General features: G+C 40.9%; 1 protein-coding gene across 5 annotated transcripts in view; it reads right to left on the reverse strand.

Moving 5' to 3' along the window:
* LOC307223696 (NACHT and WD repeat domain-containing protein 2-like) overlaps positions 1 to 20,230 on the reverse strand; it is a 49,409-nt gene that overhangs the window by 5,202 nt on the left and 23,977 nt on the right. For 4 of the 5 annotated variants that reach the window (XM_079989894.1, XM_079989893.1, XM_079989892.1 and 1 more), the window contains 15 exons: positions 16,301 to 16,510; positions 13,900 to 14,771; positions 12,677 to 12,816; positions 11,588 to 11,716; positions 10,125 to 10,456; positions 9,489 to 9,622; positions 7,973 to 8,101; positions 6,966 to 7,213; positions 6,392 to 6,560; positions 5,607 to 5,808; positions 5,309 to 5,439; positions 3,488 to 3,648; positions 2,799 to 2,956; positions 1,120 to 1,326; positions 534 to 628 (listed from right to left, as the gene is read on the reverse strand). In XM_079989894.1, the coding sequence (XP_079846020.1) occupies positions 534 to 628; positions 1,120 to 1,326; positions 2,799 to 2,956; positions 3,488 to 3,648; positions 5,309 to 5,439; positions 5,607 to 5,808; positions 6,392 to 6,560; positions 6,966 to 7,213; positions 7,973 to 8,101; positions 9,489 to 9,622; positions 10,125 to 10,456; positions 11,588 to 11,716; positions 12,677 to 12,816; positions 13,900 to 14,771; positions 16,301 to 16,510 (3,317 nt within the window). The remainder of the gene's footprint in view (positions 1 to 533; positions 629 to 1,119; positions 1,327 to 2,798; positions 2,957 to 3,487; positions 3,649 to 5,308; positions 5,440 to 5,606; positions 5,809 to 6,391; positions 6,561 to 6,965; positions 7,214 to 7,972; positions 8,102 to 9,488; positions 9,623 to 10,124; positions 10,457 to 11,587; positions 11,717 to 12,676; positions 12,817 to 13,899; positions 14,772 to 16,300; positions 16,511 to 20,230) is intronic. The other variant, XM_079989895.1, reaches the window with a different exon arrangement.

Below are 20,230 nucleotides of genomic sequence, written 5' to 3' on the forward strand. Positions count from 1 at the left end.
CCAGAAATAGTGCTTCAGGTTAAGAACTTTGCTTCAGGATGAGAACAGAAATCGTGCTCCGGTGGCACGGCGGCAGCAGGAGGCCCCATTAGCTAAAGTGGTTCTTCAGGTTAAGAATAGTTTCAGGTTAAGAACGGACCTCTGGAACGAATTAAGTACTTAACCCGAGGTAATTATATGGAATAATACAATTGTAGAGTTGGAATGGACCCCAAGGGTCATCTAGTCAATATACTATTGATGTCTGAAGAAGGGCTATGTGGTACTTGCAATCTCTTCCACCAGGAGGGAGGGAGGTGAATCCAATGAAAAACAGGCCTCTGTGTGCTTAAATTTCGCTTCATTTAAAAAGGCTTGTCTGTGTGGGCCATGAGGTTTTGCTTCCAAAAGCCTGAAATCAGAAGCTGTTACAGTTGTGTCCAGCTGTGACACTCTTGCCAAACTGTTCCAGAAAACAATTAAGAAGAACTGAGTGATTTAAGGGGGGGACCTATCATAGGAAAAAAACTACTAAACTTTGACATTTTGCTTACCTGTTTTCCACCATCTCTCCAAAAATTATCCTACTACCATCAGCAGCAATGGCTGTACAGCAGACATTTGGCTCATTTTTTAGTCTTTTCCTAACCTGCATTTTTAGGAGAGAGATAATCCATTTTAAATACATTGGTCATGTACTTACACTTACTTAGCACTTGCTAATGTGTAGCATTGCCCTTTCTCCCTTTAGGTGGCAGGCTGGAGTAGTGTTCCAGTACATTGATGGTGTTCTACTCTACAGCTTTGGAAGAATGAGGTGTGAAGGTACAATGAAGAGCCAGCTGCATCAGGAAACAGAGAGCAGGAGTTGCAGGTCTAGCTTTGGGACAGGAGGGAGGGCAGACAAGAGGACATCAAGCTTAGAAATTCTAGAACTGGGAATGTTTTCTATCATTAATTTTGAACTGCTGTAAGGAGAGCTTGAAAGAGAGCAGTGCTCAGCAAAAATTGCTTTAGTTCGCACACTATTTGTGAGGAAACTGTGGCTGTTCATTTACCTCTTTTTGGGGGGAGGGGGGAACATACCCCAAACTGCAAAGCTGGTTCTCTGCCACCTCAAAAGAATTTCAGAAAACATACCTTCTCTGTGGCTAAATCCCATAGCGTTACATAGCTGACTTTCTCCTTCTCGCTGTAATTGGAGAGCACCAGATAATGGCCGTTATAGGTCAAGGCGGCATTGTGTAAGAAAAGCATGGATTCTCTGCTCTCAAGGGTGTGGAGATGGGACATGCTTTCCAAGCTGAACACTGACAGGTGATGTGCATAGTAGGAACACACAACAATCTAAAAGAAGATAATGGGATGTGTGGATTAATTTTTAGATATTGGGCCATAAATACTTGCATGAAATAAAATGTTGGTGCATCTGTCCTCCCTTGCAACTAGCAGTTGTATGAAAGGCCTTAGGTATAAGACAGCTGTGCCTATGAGGAATGGAGGGATAAGCTATACAGTGGTACCTTGGGTTACAAACACCTCGGGTTACAAACACTTTGGGTTACAGACTCCGCTAACTAAAACTTCGAGTTAAGAACTTTACCTCAGGATGAGAAGAGAACAGAAATTGTGCGCCAGCAGTGGGAGGCCCCATTAGCTAAAGTGGTACCTCAGGTTAAGAATGGTTTCAGGTTAAGAATGGACCTCCAGAACAAATTAAGTTCGTAACCAGAGGTACCACTGTAAATGTTTACTGCAGGGACTGGCAGAATTACCAACTCCTGTACTATATGCTGCCAATAAGGCACCTCTTCTGCACCATTTCTTACAAGTGGAGGAGTGCTCTTGAAGTAATTCTTTCCTTAAATATCTGGTGCTCCATTTCACTACAGGAAGACTATGATGACCCAGGGTGTATCAAAGCTACTTCAAGACTGAGTTATGGGCTGTGTACATGCCATGCATTTAAAGCACATCCCCCTTCCCCCCCACCTCTGAATCTTATGAAGTATAGTTTGTGCCCCCCAAAAAACTACAATTCCCTGGACTCTTAAACTACAACCCCCAGGATTCTTAGTGCTTTAAATGTATGGCATGCAGGCAGCCAAAGTCCACCCACAGTGGACTCTTGCTGCAGTGCAAGCTTCTTAAAGGTATTCTTTTGCAGGATGGTGAACAAGCCTACAGTGTTTGCTTGCTTTTTGTTCTTCCATTTAATCCACTGCCATTTCCTGTACATGCATAATTGGAGATGCAAGAGAGGTCCACGCATCCACTCAAAAGTATGTGCATGTTACACACACGCATTGTTCAAGCTATAATATCAATGTGAAAGCAATCATTTAAGCACCTAAATGGTGGTATACATCATAAAACAATTAACAACAAAAATCCTGGGTTGTATCCAATTAAGTACTACTCAGAGCAGTTCCGCTGAAATTAATGGGCCTACGTTAGTTGAATCCATTCCTTTCAAGGGTCTTCTCTGAGTAGGATTAATAGTATATTCAGTTATGTACAAAAAAGTACAGAATTAGCTGGGCTAGGCACAAGCAGAAATCCCTCCAGGAAATGTTTAATAAATAAAGTTTGTAAGTTATGATGGAATTAAACAATCTCTAGGTTAAAGGACACAGCGTCTTAATTCTAACTCATATATTTTTGAGAAACCATAAAATGGAACAAGCTCATTTCTCAAGAGAGTTTACAATGTGGTATGGGTTAGAAAAAACAGGATTGTAAGGCACTAAAATAAATGCAAACTATTAGCACATTGGCACGAGATAAACATAGGGCGCTTAGGACACATTGCCTCTCACCTTCTCGTCTCCACTCAGGAGGAACTGGTCAATGGCATTGCTCTTTTCATCAGCAAGTTGCTGCAGCATTTCCCTCTCCATTTTCGCTGCCTTTTCCTTCTTCCGTCTCTTTCCTGTCATTGTTTCATTTCGCCTTTCCCATGGAAGCTGTAACACTGCTATAGAATGCAATGGTGTTGCAAATAACTTTTAAAATTGCGATTTTTAACATATGCGTGAGTGGATTTCAACTGCTGTAAGCCACTTTGTGTGTTTTGGTGATACAAGATCAGGCCACGATCCAAAACACTGCTTCAAGGTCCCCCTAATGGCTGACCTATGCTCTGCTGAATTTTTCATTTTGAGCCAAAGGTCCTAAATGGCTGGCTGGCAGGCAGGCAGGCAAGCAAGCAAGCAAAGAAACAAATAAATATAAAAAGCAATTTGCTCTGCAGCCATATGTATGTATGCATGAGGAGCAGCAAATGTAAACACCTCTTGGCTATGCTGAACTTGATAATTTGGAACCTGGCCTCTTTTTTGGTCCTGCCTCACTGCAATGATTATCTAACACAACTAAGAACAAAACCTCTGATAAAAGGTTTTTGAGGCAACTGGGGTGTGGTGGTGGTTGAACAATATATGCACTGTAAGTTTTAATATCTTGTGTAAACTGCAAAGGGAATGAATTAGAATGAAAAGTTTGAAACCTGTTGTTCTGTTAGGCAAGACTCCTTTGCATCGTTTCATGTTTTCCCTGGACAAGGAACCGTTTGGCTTCGCAACTTGCGATGAAAATTTGTCCTTGTATTCTGGCCTTAATCGATCCTTAATAAATCCAGTTTCCAAGTTCCAGGTAATAAAATGGTCTCTGAAATCAGGAACCAGAAAAGCAAACAGATAATAACTTTCTAGAACTTCAAGGTGACCAGTTGATGTAAGATGGGCACAAAATTGAGTAAAATCTCTGATTCAGTAACAGAGCAATTCAGGAGATAAAGGGGGGGGGGGGTGAGAATCAAAGACAGACAAACCACCTTTTACTATGTGCTGCTAAGCTCACTCTCTGCCCATCCATTTCATGTCGGAAGCTTGTAAAGAGCAATAGGCTTCAGAAATGAAGCAATTCAGACTGCACTTTATACATGAGCAGGACATTCTACCTCTTCCTGGTTCCATAGTGTCATAGATCTAGGGTAGAGTCTGCTAGTGAATGGTAGAAATTTTTAGATAATATTTGGGATATGAAGGGAGAATACAAGCTGCAGAATTGTGCCAGACAAAAAAATCCCAGTGAGTTTATGCAAATCTTCCTGGCCCTAAGTGCAGAGCCATTGATAAACAATGGGGAGCCAGGTATTGGACCATTAAGGGCCATTGGCAATGCAAAAAGCTACCGTATGTTTCCTCCTTTATCTGAGCAGCAGCCATGACTGACAGCTGCTTTGGACCCAAGCTTGCTGAAGCTATGAGCCGGCCAATGAGTATACTCTTGGAGTATACTGTTCTGCATCCTCTCCACTGAAGATTTAGGTATAAATATGTGTAAAATAAACCATATTTTTTAAAGATATTAGCCTCCACTGTGCCTTGATTTTCCCAACAGAAAAATAACCCTGGAACTTCCTGGAATCTTTCACTTTTTAATCTCAGTGTGTTGCATGACTTGGTTGAGTTTGGAAACTTACGAGACAGCCTTGTCCAGTGGTTCCCAATTAAGGGCAGCTGAATTCAAGATACTGCTGATATTGCACAATGATCTCAGCTGATAATGCTGCTGATCTGAGCTGCCTTTCCTCACTTTGAAAGAGACCAGGGCAGCCGATTACACGGCACTGCCTTTTCCTCATGCTCATGGGGAATAGGGCAGCTTGTCACCCTCACTTCAAGGGACCGTGGCACTACCTTCCCCTGGCACTGAGGCAAAGCAGCTTTTCTCAGTCAGCAGGAAAGCAGCAGCCACAGTGGACTGCATCTTCGCTGGCTGCCACCGCTGGCTGCCCCAATGACAGCAGCTTGATGTATCTCCCATCCCCATCCCATCCCACTCAAACCATGCAGTGGAGGTGACTCCGCTTCCTCTCCTCCCCCCAACCATCCGATCTCCACAGCTGCTCCTTCCTTCATCCCCATGCCTAATCTGCATGCACCCCACCTGCCTGATTTCCAATTTCAGACATCGTGATATATCAGAATATCCCCATGTTTAGCTGCTGATATATCACGATTTTGAAGACTAGATATCGCGCCGCCCTAGTCTGTTTTTTTCATATACCTAAAATCATTTGCTTATTAGGGGCTTATTTTGTTCAAAAAAATTGCTTTTCAGAGGTAATTATAACATTTTTTAAAAGTAGGGAGTCCGTGGCTTGGCTTTTGAAAAAGAGGGGGTCCTCAGTAATTAGCTAATTGGGAACCACTGATCTAGTCAATTCATGTCATACCAATATTAATAGCTGATGGTGACTATTCCGTTTGATTTGGCAAACAGAAAACAGCCGTATTATCTTTAATAGCTGTAAATATATTACCTGTTCTCTGAAAGTCCAAGTAGAAGGCCTCCTTCAAGGATCTTATACTCGTTATTTGGGCAGGGAATGATGTAAAGGCCAGTCTGCTTCCTTATATACTTCTTTTTCAGGAGGTCATAAACTAAAAGAGTCTGGAATGGCATAAAAACATTTTTTGGTAAGGAAATATACGTGCAAATCATTTTCTTAACAGTCTCAGCTTTTTCTTACAAGGTTCTTTCTGAACAGCCTCAGCTTTAAATGCCAATCACTAAAAAACAAACAACCAGTATTTACAGGACAGAGGTGCCTTCAATACCTGGAAAATGGGTCTCGGAGGATCTGCAAAAGAGGCCATTCCTTTGTCTGTAAGGACATAAAGTTTCATGTCTCTGACCAGAACTATATCCGTATTCTCTAGCAATCCCCTCTCCACTCTCACAGCATTGTGTTTACACTTTGATTTCATGATGTTCCACACTGTTATGACCCCTGGACATGTGTTTCTGCACATGGCATACCTTGGGAAATATTGAAATGAATAGCCTTGTTATTGATATATAGCAAAGGTTGTGCAAATGTTGTTATTTCTGCGCTGGTAAACAGTGTGGATAGGAATGATGGGAAAGAAATGAAAAGAAGGGTGTCAGTAGAGAAAGGAATTTTCATATCCTCCATGGTACTTTTCTCTGCTCTTGGTCAGCAGTGCAAAAGAAACCAATATATACAGATTCTCTTTGTTTTGCTTTTCTTGATGGAGAACTGGAATTAATTTCACACAGAATTTCCCCATGTCGTCATGTCGTCGTCCCCCCCACCCCTCTCAGCCACTTTTTAGCATACAACAGCCCTGCCTATAGTAATGCATATATTTTGGAAGCTGTTCAGGGATCAAGTACCTTAGATGTCTGCTATCACTGAAACACAACAACTCTGTCTTTTGCATTTAAATCTCTGCATTTTCCTGGCTACTTTTGAAAAACTGGCTACTTTCAAAACCTACTTTTGAAAAGTGCATAGCCAGAATTTTAAAAAATGATGTTTGTCAAGAATATTTAAAACAGTAACGAAAACATTTTTAGGAGAGTCGTGGGTCTTTCTTACCTAGGATAGTTCTCCATTGTTAGAATATCACGAATACCATTTGTTTTCTTGGCTTTACTTGCAGTGACTGTCAATGACTGGTCATTGATCTTGGAAGCTAAATTCCAAGATTGAAGATAATTGTCTCCATCACAGAATGTTAAACAGTACCGAAGGTCAGAGCATACACCTACATATTTATCATAATTTAAAAGAACCATAAATCATAAAATCTCAACATTGCATAATAAAACTCTCATCATGTTACTAGAAAAACATGGGTTGTCTACACCTATGAAACACAACTTTTTCACTGAGCCACATGCTGTAGGTTCCCCACTCGTGGCATATATACTGGCTTCAATATTAGATTAGATTAGATTAGATAAATTTATTGTCATTGTCCGTATATACACAGTATACACACTCTGTATTTAGATTTCCTAATAACCTTATTTGGACATTTGCTGGTGAATGTCCGCACTGATAATTCTTATATATTTATATTTCCCCCTTGTTTTCATTGTACAAAAGTGCATGTTCCTCTTGCGGCTTTTTCTACAGAGGTTTTGAAATTCCTATAAAAGCTACTTACCACCAGCTGGGACTGAAGGAAACTTCACCAAGTGCTTGTGGTCTTCAGATTCCAGGTTCCACGACACTATTTCAGTGGTGTTGGTGTTTGGGATGGGGCTGAATGCCAGCAGGTGAGAGCCCAAACGATTCACAGCAAAAATGTGAATATAATCATTGCAGCATCCCTTCAGATTGTGAGCATAGGCAAAAGTGTGGACGTTGTAGAGCTCTATATGCACAATCTCACACTGTTTCATGAAGGGACACCTGGAATGTAAAAGCTAATATGGGTGGGTTGTATGGTGTACGTATTGTGATTTCTGGCTGTCTAAAAAGCAGTAATGAATGAAGAGTGAAGGAAAACTTATGCTCATGGACAGCAGTGTTGTGAAAAGTATGTTAATGTATCTATGATAAACAGAGAATCCAGGATGGCGTTAAGCAAATTACTTACTTCTCTCACTTCATGTAAAATAGAACCAATAGAACTCTAAAGGGCCAATAAGCTATATCTTTAATGTTATAAATTAGAAGTGAGAATTAGTAGTGGTAGTACTAATAAAAAAGTGAATTTTGCAAAGAAGTTGCAATGGCAGGTTTTCAAGCTTTGTCCTAACAAACCTCCTGAAGTTATAAATATATATATTCAAGGCTTTGCAAGATTAAGTTAAGGAGGAACTCTGTGATATTCACATTCATCTTAGGTATAATCAAAGGTAAATATTTTAAAAGGAGAGGCATCATAGGTTTGCAAAGGAAGTATATGTGAAAATTAGACAGGGATGAGGCCACCCTAACCCTAACACTTTTTTTGGTGCATTGCCTCTGCTTTCTTCATCCTGAGGCTGAAATCCTATACTCATTTGGGAGCAAATCCCATTTAATTCAACAGGGCTTACTTCTGTGTAGACATGTAAAGTTTTGATGAGCAGGTGTGAGTGATTTTATGCCATATTACCGGAATGGTCAACTGATAGTCAGTTGGAAGAGGGTAGAAAAAGTTGTTCTTTCATTTCCAAGTACTACCTGAAGATCACTAGGAAGTATTCCTTAGTTACAGCAACATCCTCAGCAGCTGCCCCTGGTTCTTGGCTTTTCAGCTTAGCAACTACTTTCCCCTTTTTGCCACTAAAGACCATGGCTTCACTTCCACTCCTGCAAAAGAGAGGAGAGAGATTTATGGAAGCCACAATGTTACAGAATCAAGACCACACAGGCAATGATCATCCTCAAAGTCACAATTTGTTTACAATAATGACCATGGGAATCTCTAAAAGAGGCAATGTTGATTTTACATCCAAATCCACCAAGAAGAAAAGATACAAATAAGACCCTAGTTTTTGAGGCATGTTGCTGTTCTCCTTTTCAGAAATTATTAAAGCCAGGAAACATTAATTTTCTAAAGACATACATGTTTATCTTTCTCAAGTCTGACTGGGCCTAAAACCAGTGGGTTGTATCCAATGGGTGTTCCATTCATGCAAGATCTCCCCCTTGTGCAAGGCAACTTCCCCTCCCCTGCACTATTTGTCCCCCCCCCAAAAAAAAACAACCCTGTTCTGCAACCCTCTGGAATTGGGAGGCACATCAAATGGGGAGACGGGGGCAGTTCCACCACAAAAGGGATGACTTTGTCAGCTACAACCCAGTTTCTCTACTAACGTATTCACAGGAAAATATTTCCCTACAACAGAGATCTTCCTTGCAAATATCTATGGCAAAGCATAAGAACATTAAAAGAGCTTGCTGGATCAGGCCAATGGCCTACCTAGTCCAACATCCTGTTTTCACAGTGGCCAACCAGATGCGTGTGAGAAATTGTATAGCTTAATTGCACAGGAAGATACACCAGCTTGTGAATGTTCTTGCCCTAACTTCTGGGGACTTACGTTAATTTCTCTTTAGCCCCTGTTTCAGACCATTTCCAAAACTACATTCCCCTGTTAAGTAATTAGGAATGTGGAGGGAGACATGTAGTTTGAGACTGAAACATTAAGGCAGCTGTTTAGGCCACAAACTCATTCAGCACGTCCAATGGTCAGGAATGATAGGAGCTGTAGTCCAAAACTAGATGTGAGGGGTACCAGGTGGAAAGATTGCATGAAGGCATTGTGGTACTGATGGGGAGAAATAGCGAGAAAACTATTGTGTTGGAGAACATAGGGCTGGATTCCACCAAGCTGGTGCACTAGCAGAAGCCAGTGCAGGGACTTTGGATAGCGCAATGCTTTCTTCCCCTAAATTTCCCCCCATGCCTTTCCCAAATCCACTCTGGAGAGTTTGGAGAATCCGCTGAACAGTGTGTGAAGAAGGAGAGGGGAGGTTGTTCCATTTAGCAAACAGAAATGCCTTTGTTGCCTGAATTATCGTATTTGTGCGATGTCTAGTTCCACCCATATAGAATACATCAAAGTAGTGACTAAACAGTTTTGTAGTTGATCTACAAGGCTTTTCTTTATGAAAGATTTCTCAAATGCATAGGGTTTTTCTATAGAGAGGAGTTTACTATTTATTTTAATGCAATAAATTACATTCTACTAACCTAAAGGCACAGAGAACATAATCTTTTACTGATTTTTTGGATACCAAAATGGAATTAGTCTTGCAGGTAGGCTCTTCCTCTGTAGAAAGGTATACCTCATGGAGTAGCTGACAGGAATGAGCAAGATCAAAAACCTGAAATATAATATAGTATGGAAATGAATTGGTTTGAGATGGCTGCTGACCACTTTGTATCTATGTAAAGCCATGCTGCATGCCTTTCCTGCTCTCAGTACTGAGCCCAAATTGTAAAATAGCCAAGAAAAGTAACTGTAAAAAGAGGTTATGTAAGGCCACTTGGAATACAATTAAAGGCTTGAATCCTATATCTCTTTCTTCTGATCCCAGCATCAGTATCAAAATATCTGTTAATGTCTGCTGATCTACATAAGACCTGATTCAAAGGTTAGTAATCCTTAAGTCTTGTTTGCTTTATTATCGATTACATTTATAGTTTCCCCATACCCAAGATTCACAGGGTGACTAACAGTTCCAAACAACTTAAAGACTTAAATTCAATACAATACCAATGAAATAACAGCACAAAAATCTAGCAAAACACAACCAACCATGTCAGTGCACAGAACATAATTCTACCCACTGTCACAGATGTGATTTTTTAAAAACAGCACCTCACCTTAACCATGTGGCTGCCATTAAAAAACACCAGTAAGAGGTGACCATTCATTGCAGATGTTAGTATTGGAGTACCAACAAACTCGCCAGTTGCATATACCACTTTTTCCAGGGAAAGATCCCAGATTTTAATGGTGCTTTTGTCAGACACAGCCACCAGTCTGTTCTCCAGACACACTGCAATTGCACTGATATTATTCCCAACTCCATGCAGAGTGAAGACAGCTTTGCCGACCCTCAAATCCCACAATTTCAGACTGCCATCACTGGAGACTGTTGCAACAGTGAGTTCTTCCTGGGTTTCTCCAATTGCTACAATTCTGTCCAAGTGACCTATGGATCCATGGGAGTAAAATGTTAGAATTCACTCTGGGGGAAAGCAGCTTCAGTAAAATCAATTAGAATTGTTTACCTTCCTCCAAAACTCAGATAAATGGGTAGCTGTTCATCATCATTTATTAATTTATACCACTTACTTGTCAAAATGGTTTATTAGCGGTTTAGAAAACTGATTATAAGAAGTTTTTTTAAGGCAAAGGCTGGATGGTTAGCTGTCATGGATGCTTTAGTTGAGATTCCTGCATTTCAGGGGGTTGGGCTAGATGACCCTTGAGGTCCCTGCCAACTCTATAATTCTATGATAATTAAAATACACACTAAAAAAATTCCATCAAACCATTAAAATAAACATCCAGTTAATACAATAAAGAAACCCATTAAAACCACATAATAATTAAAAAGAGAACATAAACTATATTTAGGAAAAATTACCATAATAATTTAAATGTAAGTACATGATGGTGGGGGCTGGGGAAGACTGGGCTAGGCTGATCATCATGCTTGCTTGCTCAGCCTACAGTCCTGGTCCTAACTGTGGATGAACAATTTCAAGGGCTCTGTTTTCCCTTCTTTTAGCTCTTTATTTTTAAATCTGACTTGGTCTGGACAGACCTTCAAATAGGAGACATCCTTCAAACAGAGGACTGCCCTCTGTAGAATAGGACACATGACCACCCTACCCATTATCAAGCCCATAATCACTTAGGCCAGAATATGTCTCATGCCACCTGAGTACAATATCATGAAACTTTCTAAATCTTTCTAAATGGGGGTCACTTTCTAAATGGGGATGGGCACCATCTTGTATTTTGCCTCAGGCAGCAAAATGTCAGCAAACAGGCAGAGCGGCCAAAACACAAGTTATAAGAAACAATGTGATTATTTTCTCTCTCTATCCAAACCATAAAGAAAGGTCTGATTGCTTTTCTAGTGATGCGGAAGGGACTGAATGGTAAGAATTATAGACACAACGCTAAAATGATATACATAGGGAATAGACATCAAGCTAAAGTTGCTAGAAACTTCGTAACTTCCGGTCTTTAGCAAATCTTGCAAAGGGCTTAGAACTTCAGCACAGATTCACCATTAAACGGTTTCTAAAAGGTTAATATTATTCTTCCTTACCTCTCAGAAGGTTGCAGAGAAGTCTACCAGGTTCTATAAGGCAGGCTGTTGAAGGTAGAAGAACAGGAATAGAAGATTTCTGACACTGGGACAAAAGAGCTGGCAGATAGGGATATTTTTTGGGATCACCTGAACCAACACAAAATAATATATGTTAGTCATTCAATGAGCTGGTTTTAAAACTGTAATAAATATGAAATAGGGTGTGTTTTTTTTACCCTGTAGCCTTGAATTCTGCATTATTTCAAATGTTTTAAAATGCATGTTTCCATCCCTACGGGTGGAGAACCTCAGGCCAAGGGGCTGAATAGGGGGCCATCCAGGTCTCTTTCTCTCTGACCCTCAGAAGTCTCCTCAGGCCACAATCCTCACTGTGTGTGTTTCACACCTCTAATGTTTTTTTGCCTGACTGGAATGTGTCCTTGAACTCTGAAAATGAGTCAGTCTTCCCTGGATGGAGTACAGAGAGGAGTGTGTGTGTGTGTGTGTGTGTGTGTGTGGAAACTAGACTACAAAGGTAAAATTTACATTTGTTGTAATTGTTGCCCACTTTTGCCTCTGGCCCCATCACTGGCCCCATTCCTCAGCAGGGAATGCAGTCCTTAGACTGAAAAAGGTCCCCAGCCCTCAATTACATCCTTACATTTGCCTCCAGTATTCCTTTCTGCCTCTGGTCATGACTAATCCTCCGGGAAACATGTAAGTATAGTTTGGTTCTGCCAGGGCCATTGCGTCCCATTTCGCCGCTTGAGGCAAAACAGGAAGTGCCACCCTGTCCTGTGGAGAAGTGGCGCATGGAATCAGCGATGATTTGGGGTGAGATCTCATGTGCCCCCAAAGATTCTAGTGCAAATTTGGCTCCAGTGGCAGAGAAGGTGGGACGACGTTTGCAGAGGCACCACTTTAGGGGTTTCCACTGCCTGAGGCAGTGGCCTCACTCTGCCAAATGGCTGGGCTGGCCCTGGGTTCTGTCTTGGATGCTTAAGTCCCCGTAGTGACAAATAATGGTTGGAGCTCAAAACAAAATATCAGAAATATAGAAAATGCAAAATACTTGCTTAAAAAACTAAATCTCATAATTTTCAGTACCTGGGGCCACTGGTTTATCTGCTGCAACAATACGATGAAGGCGGCCTATAAGCTGTGAAGCCATCTGACAAGGGTCTTGTAGTAAAACCTTCTTGGATAACTTGAGCGCTTCACTTAATAAAGTTAAGTCACGTATAGTCCTGTGGAGGACGCAAGGGGGCACGAATCACATCACATTTGAGTTTCCTTGCTCTAATATCAATAAAACACTAGAGGGGGTTTTACAGAGAAGTGGTTTTTACAGTGAAACACTGTGGGACTCAACTATTTATTGTTAAGAAATGAAAGGCCAGCTGAGGGGCAGGATGGAAACTAAACTCATAATAACTTGATTAGCATGTAACTAGAATCTTTATTTGAATGTAGCTTTGATTGTTAAACAAAATGGATTGCTGAACAGTTCTATAAACAATGGAAGTGGTTTGGAAGATAGAGCAATATGTGCCCACCTTTCAGCTAGCCTGCTGCCCTTAGGTGGGATGAAGATCAATTTACCTGTGTTAAAGAAAGGCCCCATGTGTACAACACATTGAAAGCAGGATCATATCACTTTTAAGCAGTCCAGACTTCACTCAAAGAATACTTAGAACTAGTTTTTAAAGTGCTGACAGTTGTTAGGAGACCCCTATTTTCCTGTCAGTTAAAGTTCCCAGAGTTCAATGGGAAGAGGGATTGGCTGTAAACCATCCTGAAAATTATAGTTTTGTGAGGGGAAGAAGGGTCTCTTAACAACTCTCAGCACTCTTAACAAACTGTAGTTCTCAGAATTCTTTGTAGTTACCAGAATTCTTTGGGATAAGCTGTGGCTGGTGGAATCTACACACATATTAAAAAACGTTGTGAAAATCCCTTTTTAAAAAAGTTTTAAAAAATACGTTGAATTTGGCATAGCTCACTGTTTCCATCTAGTGTCACATTTGTATATTGCACTTTACAACACATTTAAAGTGTTTTATTTGCAGCTGTATAGCTGGGTCCACTGTTTAAAAGGGTATCAAACTGCTCTAAATATATAGTGCAGATGAGGCCTAAGAGTCAGTGGCCACCACATTGAAAAATGGAGTGCACCACCATTTTGTCTTTCACCTGAGGCAGCCAAATCTCTTGGGCAGGCCCTACTATCATACCAGATTAGTTGATTACAGGCTGTAAGTATGAGGGTTTGTGATTAAGTAAAATAAGCTCTAGACATTCACAGTTGTGTTCTACTGCTGTAAGCCTACCTGTCTGCATCGATAGCTGCTCTTAGATCTGCTTCAATGCTGATAACTGATGAAGCCCAGGCTTTATATAAGAGAAACTCATAATTAAAGAGACATTCTTTGATTAAGGCAGTAATATTCTTAGATTTGATGAGGTGATACGGAGCCCCAAGGAGCTTACGAACGTTAAAGGTGTAGCTGATCTTGGACTCTTTTTCTAAAGTCCAGGCCAAAGGTTGAAATGCAGACATTTCAATGAGTTTATGTGGAATTCTACTCAGGTAATAATCTGCAAAGGTGGCATGCAGCGATGCTTGGGAATCCTGTGTTCTGAGATATCTGTCCATGCAGACATGTCTCAGAGCTGTATGAGCCCAATTAAAAACATAAGTGTGGTCAGTTCTTTGCTCTTTCAGGTGGTCTCCAAAATCATCCAAAAGTTTCAACCACAGCACTAGCGGGAATGCTGAAATTGAGACTTTTTGGAATTTAGCTACTTCCTTAATAACCACATCATCCGTTGACATAAGGTGGAGCAGCTCTTCCTGAGTAATGCCGTTTCTTGAAAGTGTGGTATAAGCTGCCATCTTTTTTACAACTTGCTCTCCGTGGGATTTTTCCATTCTGCTCAGTGTCCATGAATACAGATCAGGTATATTTTGAGGAAGACACACCTCTGCCTCTGGGGTGAAAGATGTCCATAAACAGGACTCCTTATAGGCACAGTATACAAAGAGTGGTACTGGGCAGGCTGTGCATGCTTCCATTAGGCGATCATGCTGTTGCTGGGAAAGTCTTCGGCAATCCTTTTCTAACCAGGAGCCGATCATCTCACTGATTTCTCCAAATGTCAAAGGAGGTATTTGTAAAATATTCTCTTTCGCTGTTATTTTCTGGAGAAAAGAAACATATCCCAGTTATCAGATCAGAGGCAGATTTAGGGCACTTGCAGCATTGAAACTATGATGTAGTGCATGCACAAAAAGGTAGGCAAAAGATGGGGGTGCTGCTGAAATTTGAAAGACCAAAGTCTGCCCCTGATCATTGTCTCCAGGCCTGATTGAGTTGGTGTCATTTTGCCAGCCTAATACAAGACAGCCTATTTACCGTAAAATATAAGAACCAAAAAAGGATTTAATATCACTGGATTTCTGCACTTCTTCATCCAATAGCCAGATTTGTGGGGCAGATAACTATACCTATAAATCTCTGTCAGGATTCCACAGGTTGGATCTTCAAGTTTTGAATCAAGACTCAGGGTTAATACTAAACACCTGTGTGGCTGTTTGACTATAAAAGATAGGTGGCATGTTCTCTTTACTTTTTAGACTAGACAGATCAAAGAGAGACTAGAGCAAAATCTGACACTCTCCTGTGTCTTACCTTTCTTGACTCACATCAGATATTGGGAAAGGGTTGGGGTACAAAACACAGACGTAACTGGCCTTGGAATTCTGGCATAGACATAGAATGAAATGGCTGCCTTAAATGAAGGGATTTTTGATTCTGGTCTTTTTTGGACTTTCCAAGGATAGGGGGAAAAACACTGCATTTAAAAGGGAAAGCGTACAGGATGACACTGGGATAGGGGAAGTGTCATGTAGATGCCCCTCTGTTAATGTAGAGACAGGCTAGTGCAAATCCACATTTTGCTCCAGTGTGGAAAAACCCATAGAGGAAAAAGTGTATACACACCAAGAAAGTTTGTATATGGCCAAAGAAAGAAAGCTTTTACAAGCTAAAGTCCTCCCTCTTCAGGGTGCTGCTGTTGCTTTGGGGTGAGTGTTGTTATAAATCTAACACTCTCTTACCTATACCTTCCTATTTGCCCTGGGCTCCTTTGAGAGGAAAGCTAGAATATAAATTCAGTAAATAAATTACTCAAGCTTTAAACAAACAGATACCACAAAAGCACCATGGGCTTGATCCAATGAGTCAATGTGGGTACAGCAATACCCACATTTAGAAAGGTCTGCATAGTGCATAACAGAGTCAGGATGCACTCTGAGGCCTATGCCCATGAGCACTCAACATGCTAGTCTATTATTACATGGAATGGGAGGTCTGGGTACAAGTTTTATATCCCCAGCCAACTTACCTCTTCCACTTCCTCAAGGAAAGCAAGATTAGGGCACGACTCTCACTTTTCCCTAAGGATATGAGGTGGGGCACAATGTTCTAAGCCCTATGTGGGAATCCATGAGGATTTGTGCTCATGGTGGACTGGATCAAGGCCCTTAAGGTTGCAATCCTGTACACATCAATGTGGGACTTAGACCCATTGATTTCAACAGGACTTTCTTTCAAGGATAGGATTGTGCTGAAAGTTTCCGGTACTGACCCTACCAAACTGCCCTGGAATTTTCCACTGTTTGAGAAAGTGTGGAATGAAAAACAACAACTGAATAAGGTATCGCTTTACCTCCAGTTTTTTGAAGCATGAAAAACTTGATTCCGTGCATGTGGAAACAATAAAATACACATTCTTTGGTAATTCAGGAGGTATCCAAGGAAAATCTGCAACATGTTCCTCTGATAATTCATCTATGCCATCCAGACATATTAGAAGTGGTTTGTCTTGTGTGGCAGACTCCAGTAAAGAGAGAAACTCTTCCACCAATCCTTCAAAATCCTTTTTGAGAAAGATAGCAAACATTTTAGCCAGTCCCAAGTAGCTATGGATACTGTGTTGGGTCACAGGAACAGAGATGCCTGAAAATTTCGTTCAACGTTTCAGAATTCCCCCTAAGGGGATTCTGGTTACTTAATATTCCTTTCCCAACAGTCTGTTACTTTGTTATTTATAACTACTTTGTTCCCAACCACTTTGATTCAAATGTAACGACTTCCGGAGGCGGCGCGTCCGGCAATGGCTGCCCTCTTCTAACTGCGAAGAGGGAGCTCCGCAGGAACGGGTCGTCTGCTACGGCGCAGCGGAGACCCACACCGGAAAACCACAGGCAGCGTAAGCCTGTGGCCGTGGGACTCGGCGGGCACCAGGAGCGCTCCCCGAAACGTTGAAGGGACCTCGTAAGAGGCTCCGGAACGTAGAAGGGGGTGCGGTGCTGTGAGTCAATCGCTCTTTCTGCGGAGTGAAGCCGCGTAGCTGCTGTCGGCGAGCGCTGTCCTCTTTTCCTGGAATCATTCGGCTTGGAACCAACAACTCGTGAGTAAGACAAGAAAAGATAAGGTTTGGGACCAAAATCTTCGCTAATTTGGCTAAAAACGAGAGACGCAACCAGGAAGTCCGTCTCTTGTCACTGCTTAAGATCTAAAGCAAAGGCTTTGACGCTTGGAGCCTTTGAAGAGCTGTCAAAGGATAATCAATTCTCACATCTACTTAAGCTACTTTAGGACTTAACTTCTGAAAGTTTTATTTTAATCTATGAACTGTCTGATACCTCCACTTTTGGATTTACAAATTGATAAAGAATCCCAGGCAGTCGGACTGCCTAGACACTAGAACTGTCAGATTGCAAGACTTTGATATTTTGTTACTGGAGCCAGTATTAGCTGAGCCTAAATGGAACTGTTGCTTTGAATTGTTACATCTTGCACTTATTGAGACATTGTTATATATTGAGACCAACTCTGCTAAATACAACTGCTGAAGGTTGTTTGGACATTCTTTTTAAAGTATTGAAGTTTGGAAAATTTTAATAACTGATATTTATTAATTTGACTTCTTCCCTACAATACAAGTGGACTCCCCCTAGAGGATCTTTGGATTTACAATTATATGTGACTTTCCTTTTGGTTTCCTTTCCTCCTATGTGGTTGTTTATCTCATGGGCTTGTGGATTCCCATGAGAACATACTCAGTTTGACCTTGACTCGTAGACAGAAGTGGAATGAGCGGCACTGGGAGACAAACAAGAGCGGGTAAAGCAAAAAAGCAAACAACTTTGAATTTACTTTCCCAGCCGCGCAGATCATCGGTCCCTGCTGTTTTGGAACCAGAAGAAAGTGAGCAGCTGTCGGGTGAAGATATGGCAGCAGGTGGAACTGCTTCAGTATTAGACAAAATACTTGAAAAATTGGAAGGCCTAGATAAAAAGGTGGATGAACAAACAGCAAAGATCGACCAGACCAGAGACTCTGTTAACAAGTTAACTGAACAAGTTATTTCGAACGCTCAAGCAATTAGCAATTTATCTGAATCCACTGTAGAAAATCAGAGATTGGCAGAGGAAGCCATTCAGAGAACTGCAGTATTGGAGCAGGAGGTGAGACCACTCCATAAGCAGGTTGGGGAACAACAGGCCTATCTGTCTATGATTGAACTTCGGGCCAGGGAAAACAACCTAAAATTGAGGTTTATACCAGAACTTGAACACGAACAAGGGAACTTAACTGAGTTTTTAACAAAAGAATTTTCCAAGTGGTGGCCTTTGGAGGAGGAAAAGGACTTTAAAATTGTGACTGCTTTCAGAGTTGGAAAACTTACAAGGGAGGACAAGCCCAGAGACTGTTTGATTACCCTGAGATCCAAGGAGGAAAGGGATAAAATACTAGGACTACATTACGGAAAGTCACTCGAAATTTTGGATAAAAGAGCAGAGATTTACAAGGATATTCCTAAACAACTTTTGGCTCTTAGATCTACCTACCTTGAATTAGTCAAGCTGTTGAGGAGCAACCTGATTATCTTTAGGTGGGAATTTCCACAAGGATTATCTTTTACATTTAGGGGGAAGAAGATTAAAATTAAAACAGCTGAAGACAGAGATAAATTTTTGAATTCGTACGGAGAGGACCTTCAGAAAGGGATTGAAAGACCCTTAGGGGCTGGACCACAGCCTGAACCTACATCTACACCTCTGGGGTCTGTAGACCAGGATAAAAAGATACCACCATTAGAACAATAACAGATTTGACCAGGATGTCTCTGCAACTTCTGAGTTGGAACATAAATGGCGCCAACATCCCGGAGAAAAGGAGAAGGATATTTCATATTTTGAAAAAAGAACAATTGGACGTTATTTGCTTGCAAGAAACACATGTGGCCAGGCTACACAGAAAAGTGTTAATAAATAAAAGATTAGGCCAAGAATTTATTTCATCGGACCGAGTAAAGAAAAGAGGTGTGGTGATATATGCAAAAGAGAGCCTGTCACCAAAATTTCTATTTAAAGATGAACAAGGACGAATTTTGGCAATAGAGATCCAGACCCAAGGAGAAAAGTTTTTGTTATTAGGAATTTATGCGCCAAATGAGGGAAAATTGGAATTCTACAAGAAGCTGCACGAGATTATGCTGGATTATCTGGACTATGATAACATCATCATGATGGGAGATTTGAATGGAGTGGTATCAACCAACATGGATAAGTCACATAGCCAAAACGTGGCAAAAGACGGCAGACTACCGAAAACATTCTTTGACATGACTGACAACATGGACTTGATTGACATTTGGAGAACAAAGAACCCTCTAGGAAGGGAAGGAACATTCTTTTCTGAAGCCCAACTGACATGGACAAGAATCGACCAAATTTGGATAACCAGAGGCCTGGCACCCAAGATAAAAAAAGTGGAAATCTGCCCAAAGACTTGCTCCGACCATAATGCGGTGAAGATGGATATGAGATTAACTCCAACCGGCTCCTTTAGATGGAGGATGAATGACAACTTGTTTAGAGATCAGGACATTATTAAAAAGGCCCAAAAAGCTTTGAAGGACTATTTTGAGATAAACCTGAATACTACGGTGGAAAAAAGAACTGTATGGGACGCAAGTAAGGCGGTCATGAGGGGGTTTCTGATACAACAGAATACTATCAAGAAAAAAGTACAGAATGATAAGAAAGATAAGATCTTGGAGAAAATTAAAGAAGGCGAGAAGAAGTTAAGATCGAGACCGAAATCAAAGGAGATATTAAGAGAAATCAAACATTATCAAGCACAATATTCAAAACTGATAAACCAGGAAGTGGAATGGAAAGTTAAGTTAATGAAACAAAGATCCTTTGAATCGGCAAATAAATGTGGAAAGCTGCTAGCATGGCAGCTGAAAAAGAGACAAAAGTTGAACACAGTAACAAATTTAGAAATTGAGGGAAGAAATATTCAGAACCCAGTGGAAATCAGAAAGTCCTTCCAGAGATATTTCAAACAACTATATACTCAAGGGCCGCAAAATGAATCAGAGATAGAACAGTTTCTAAAGAAGAATGGTTTACCAAAGTTGACTCTCCGGAATAGAACAATCCTGAATCATAAAATAACACAATTAGAGATCGAGGAGGCCATTCAGAACATGCAATTGGGCAAGTCTCCAGGGCCGGATGGGCTTACCTCCAAATATTATAAGACATTGAAAGACTATTTGATACATCCATTAATGGAGGTT

The sequence above is a fragment of the Podarcis cretensis genome (genome assembly GCF_951804945.1).
Source record: "Podarcis cretensis genome assembly, chromosome: 9".
Taxonomy (NCBI): Eukaryota; Metazoa; Chordata; class Lepidosauria; order Squamata; family Lacertidae; genus Podarcis; species Podarcis cretensis.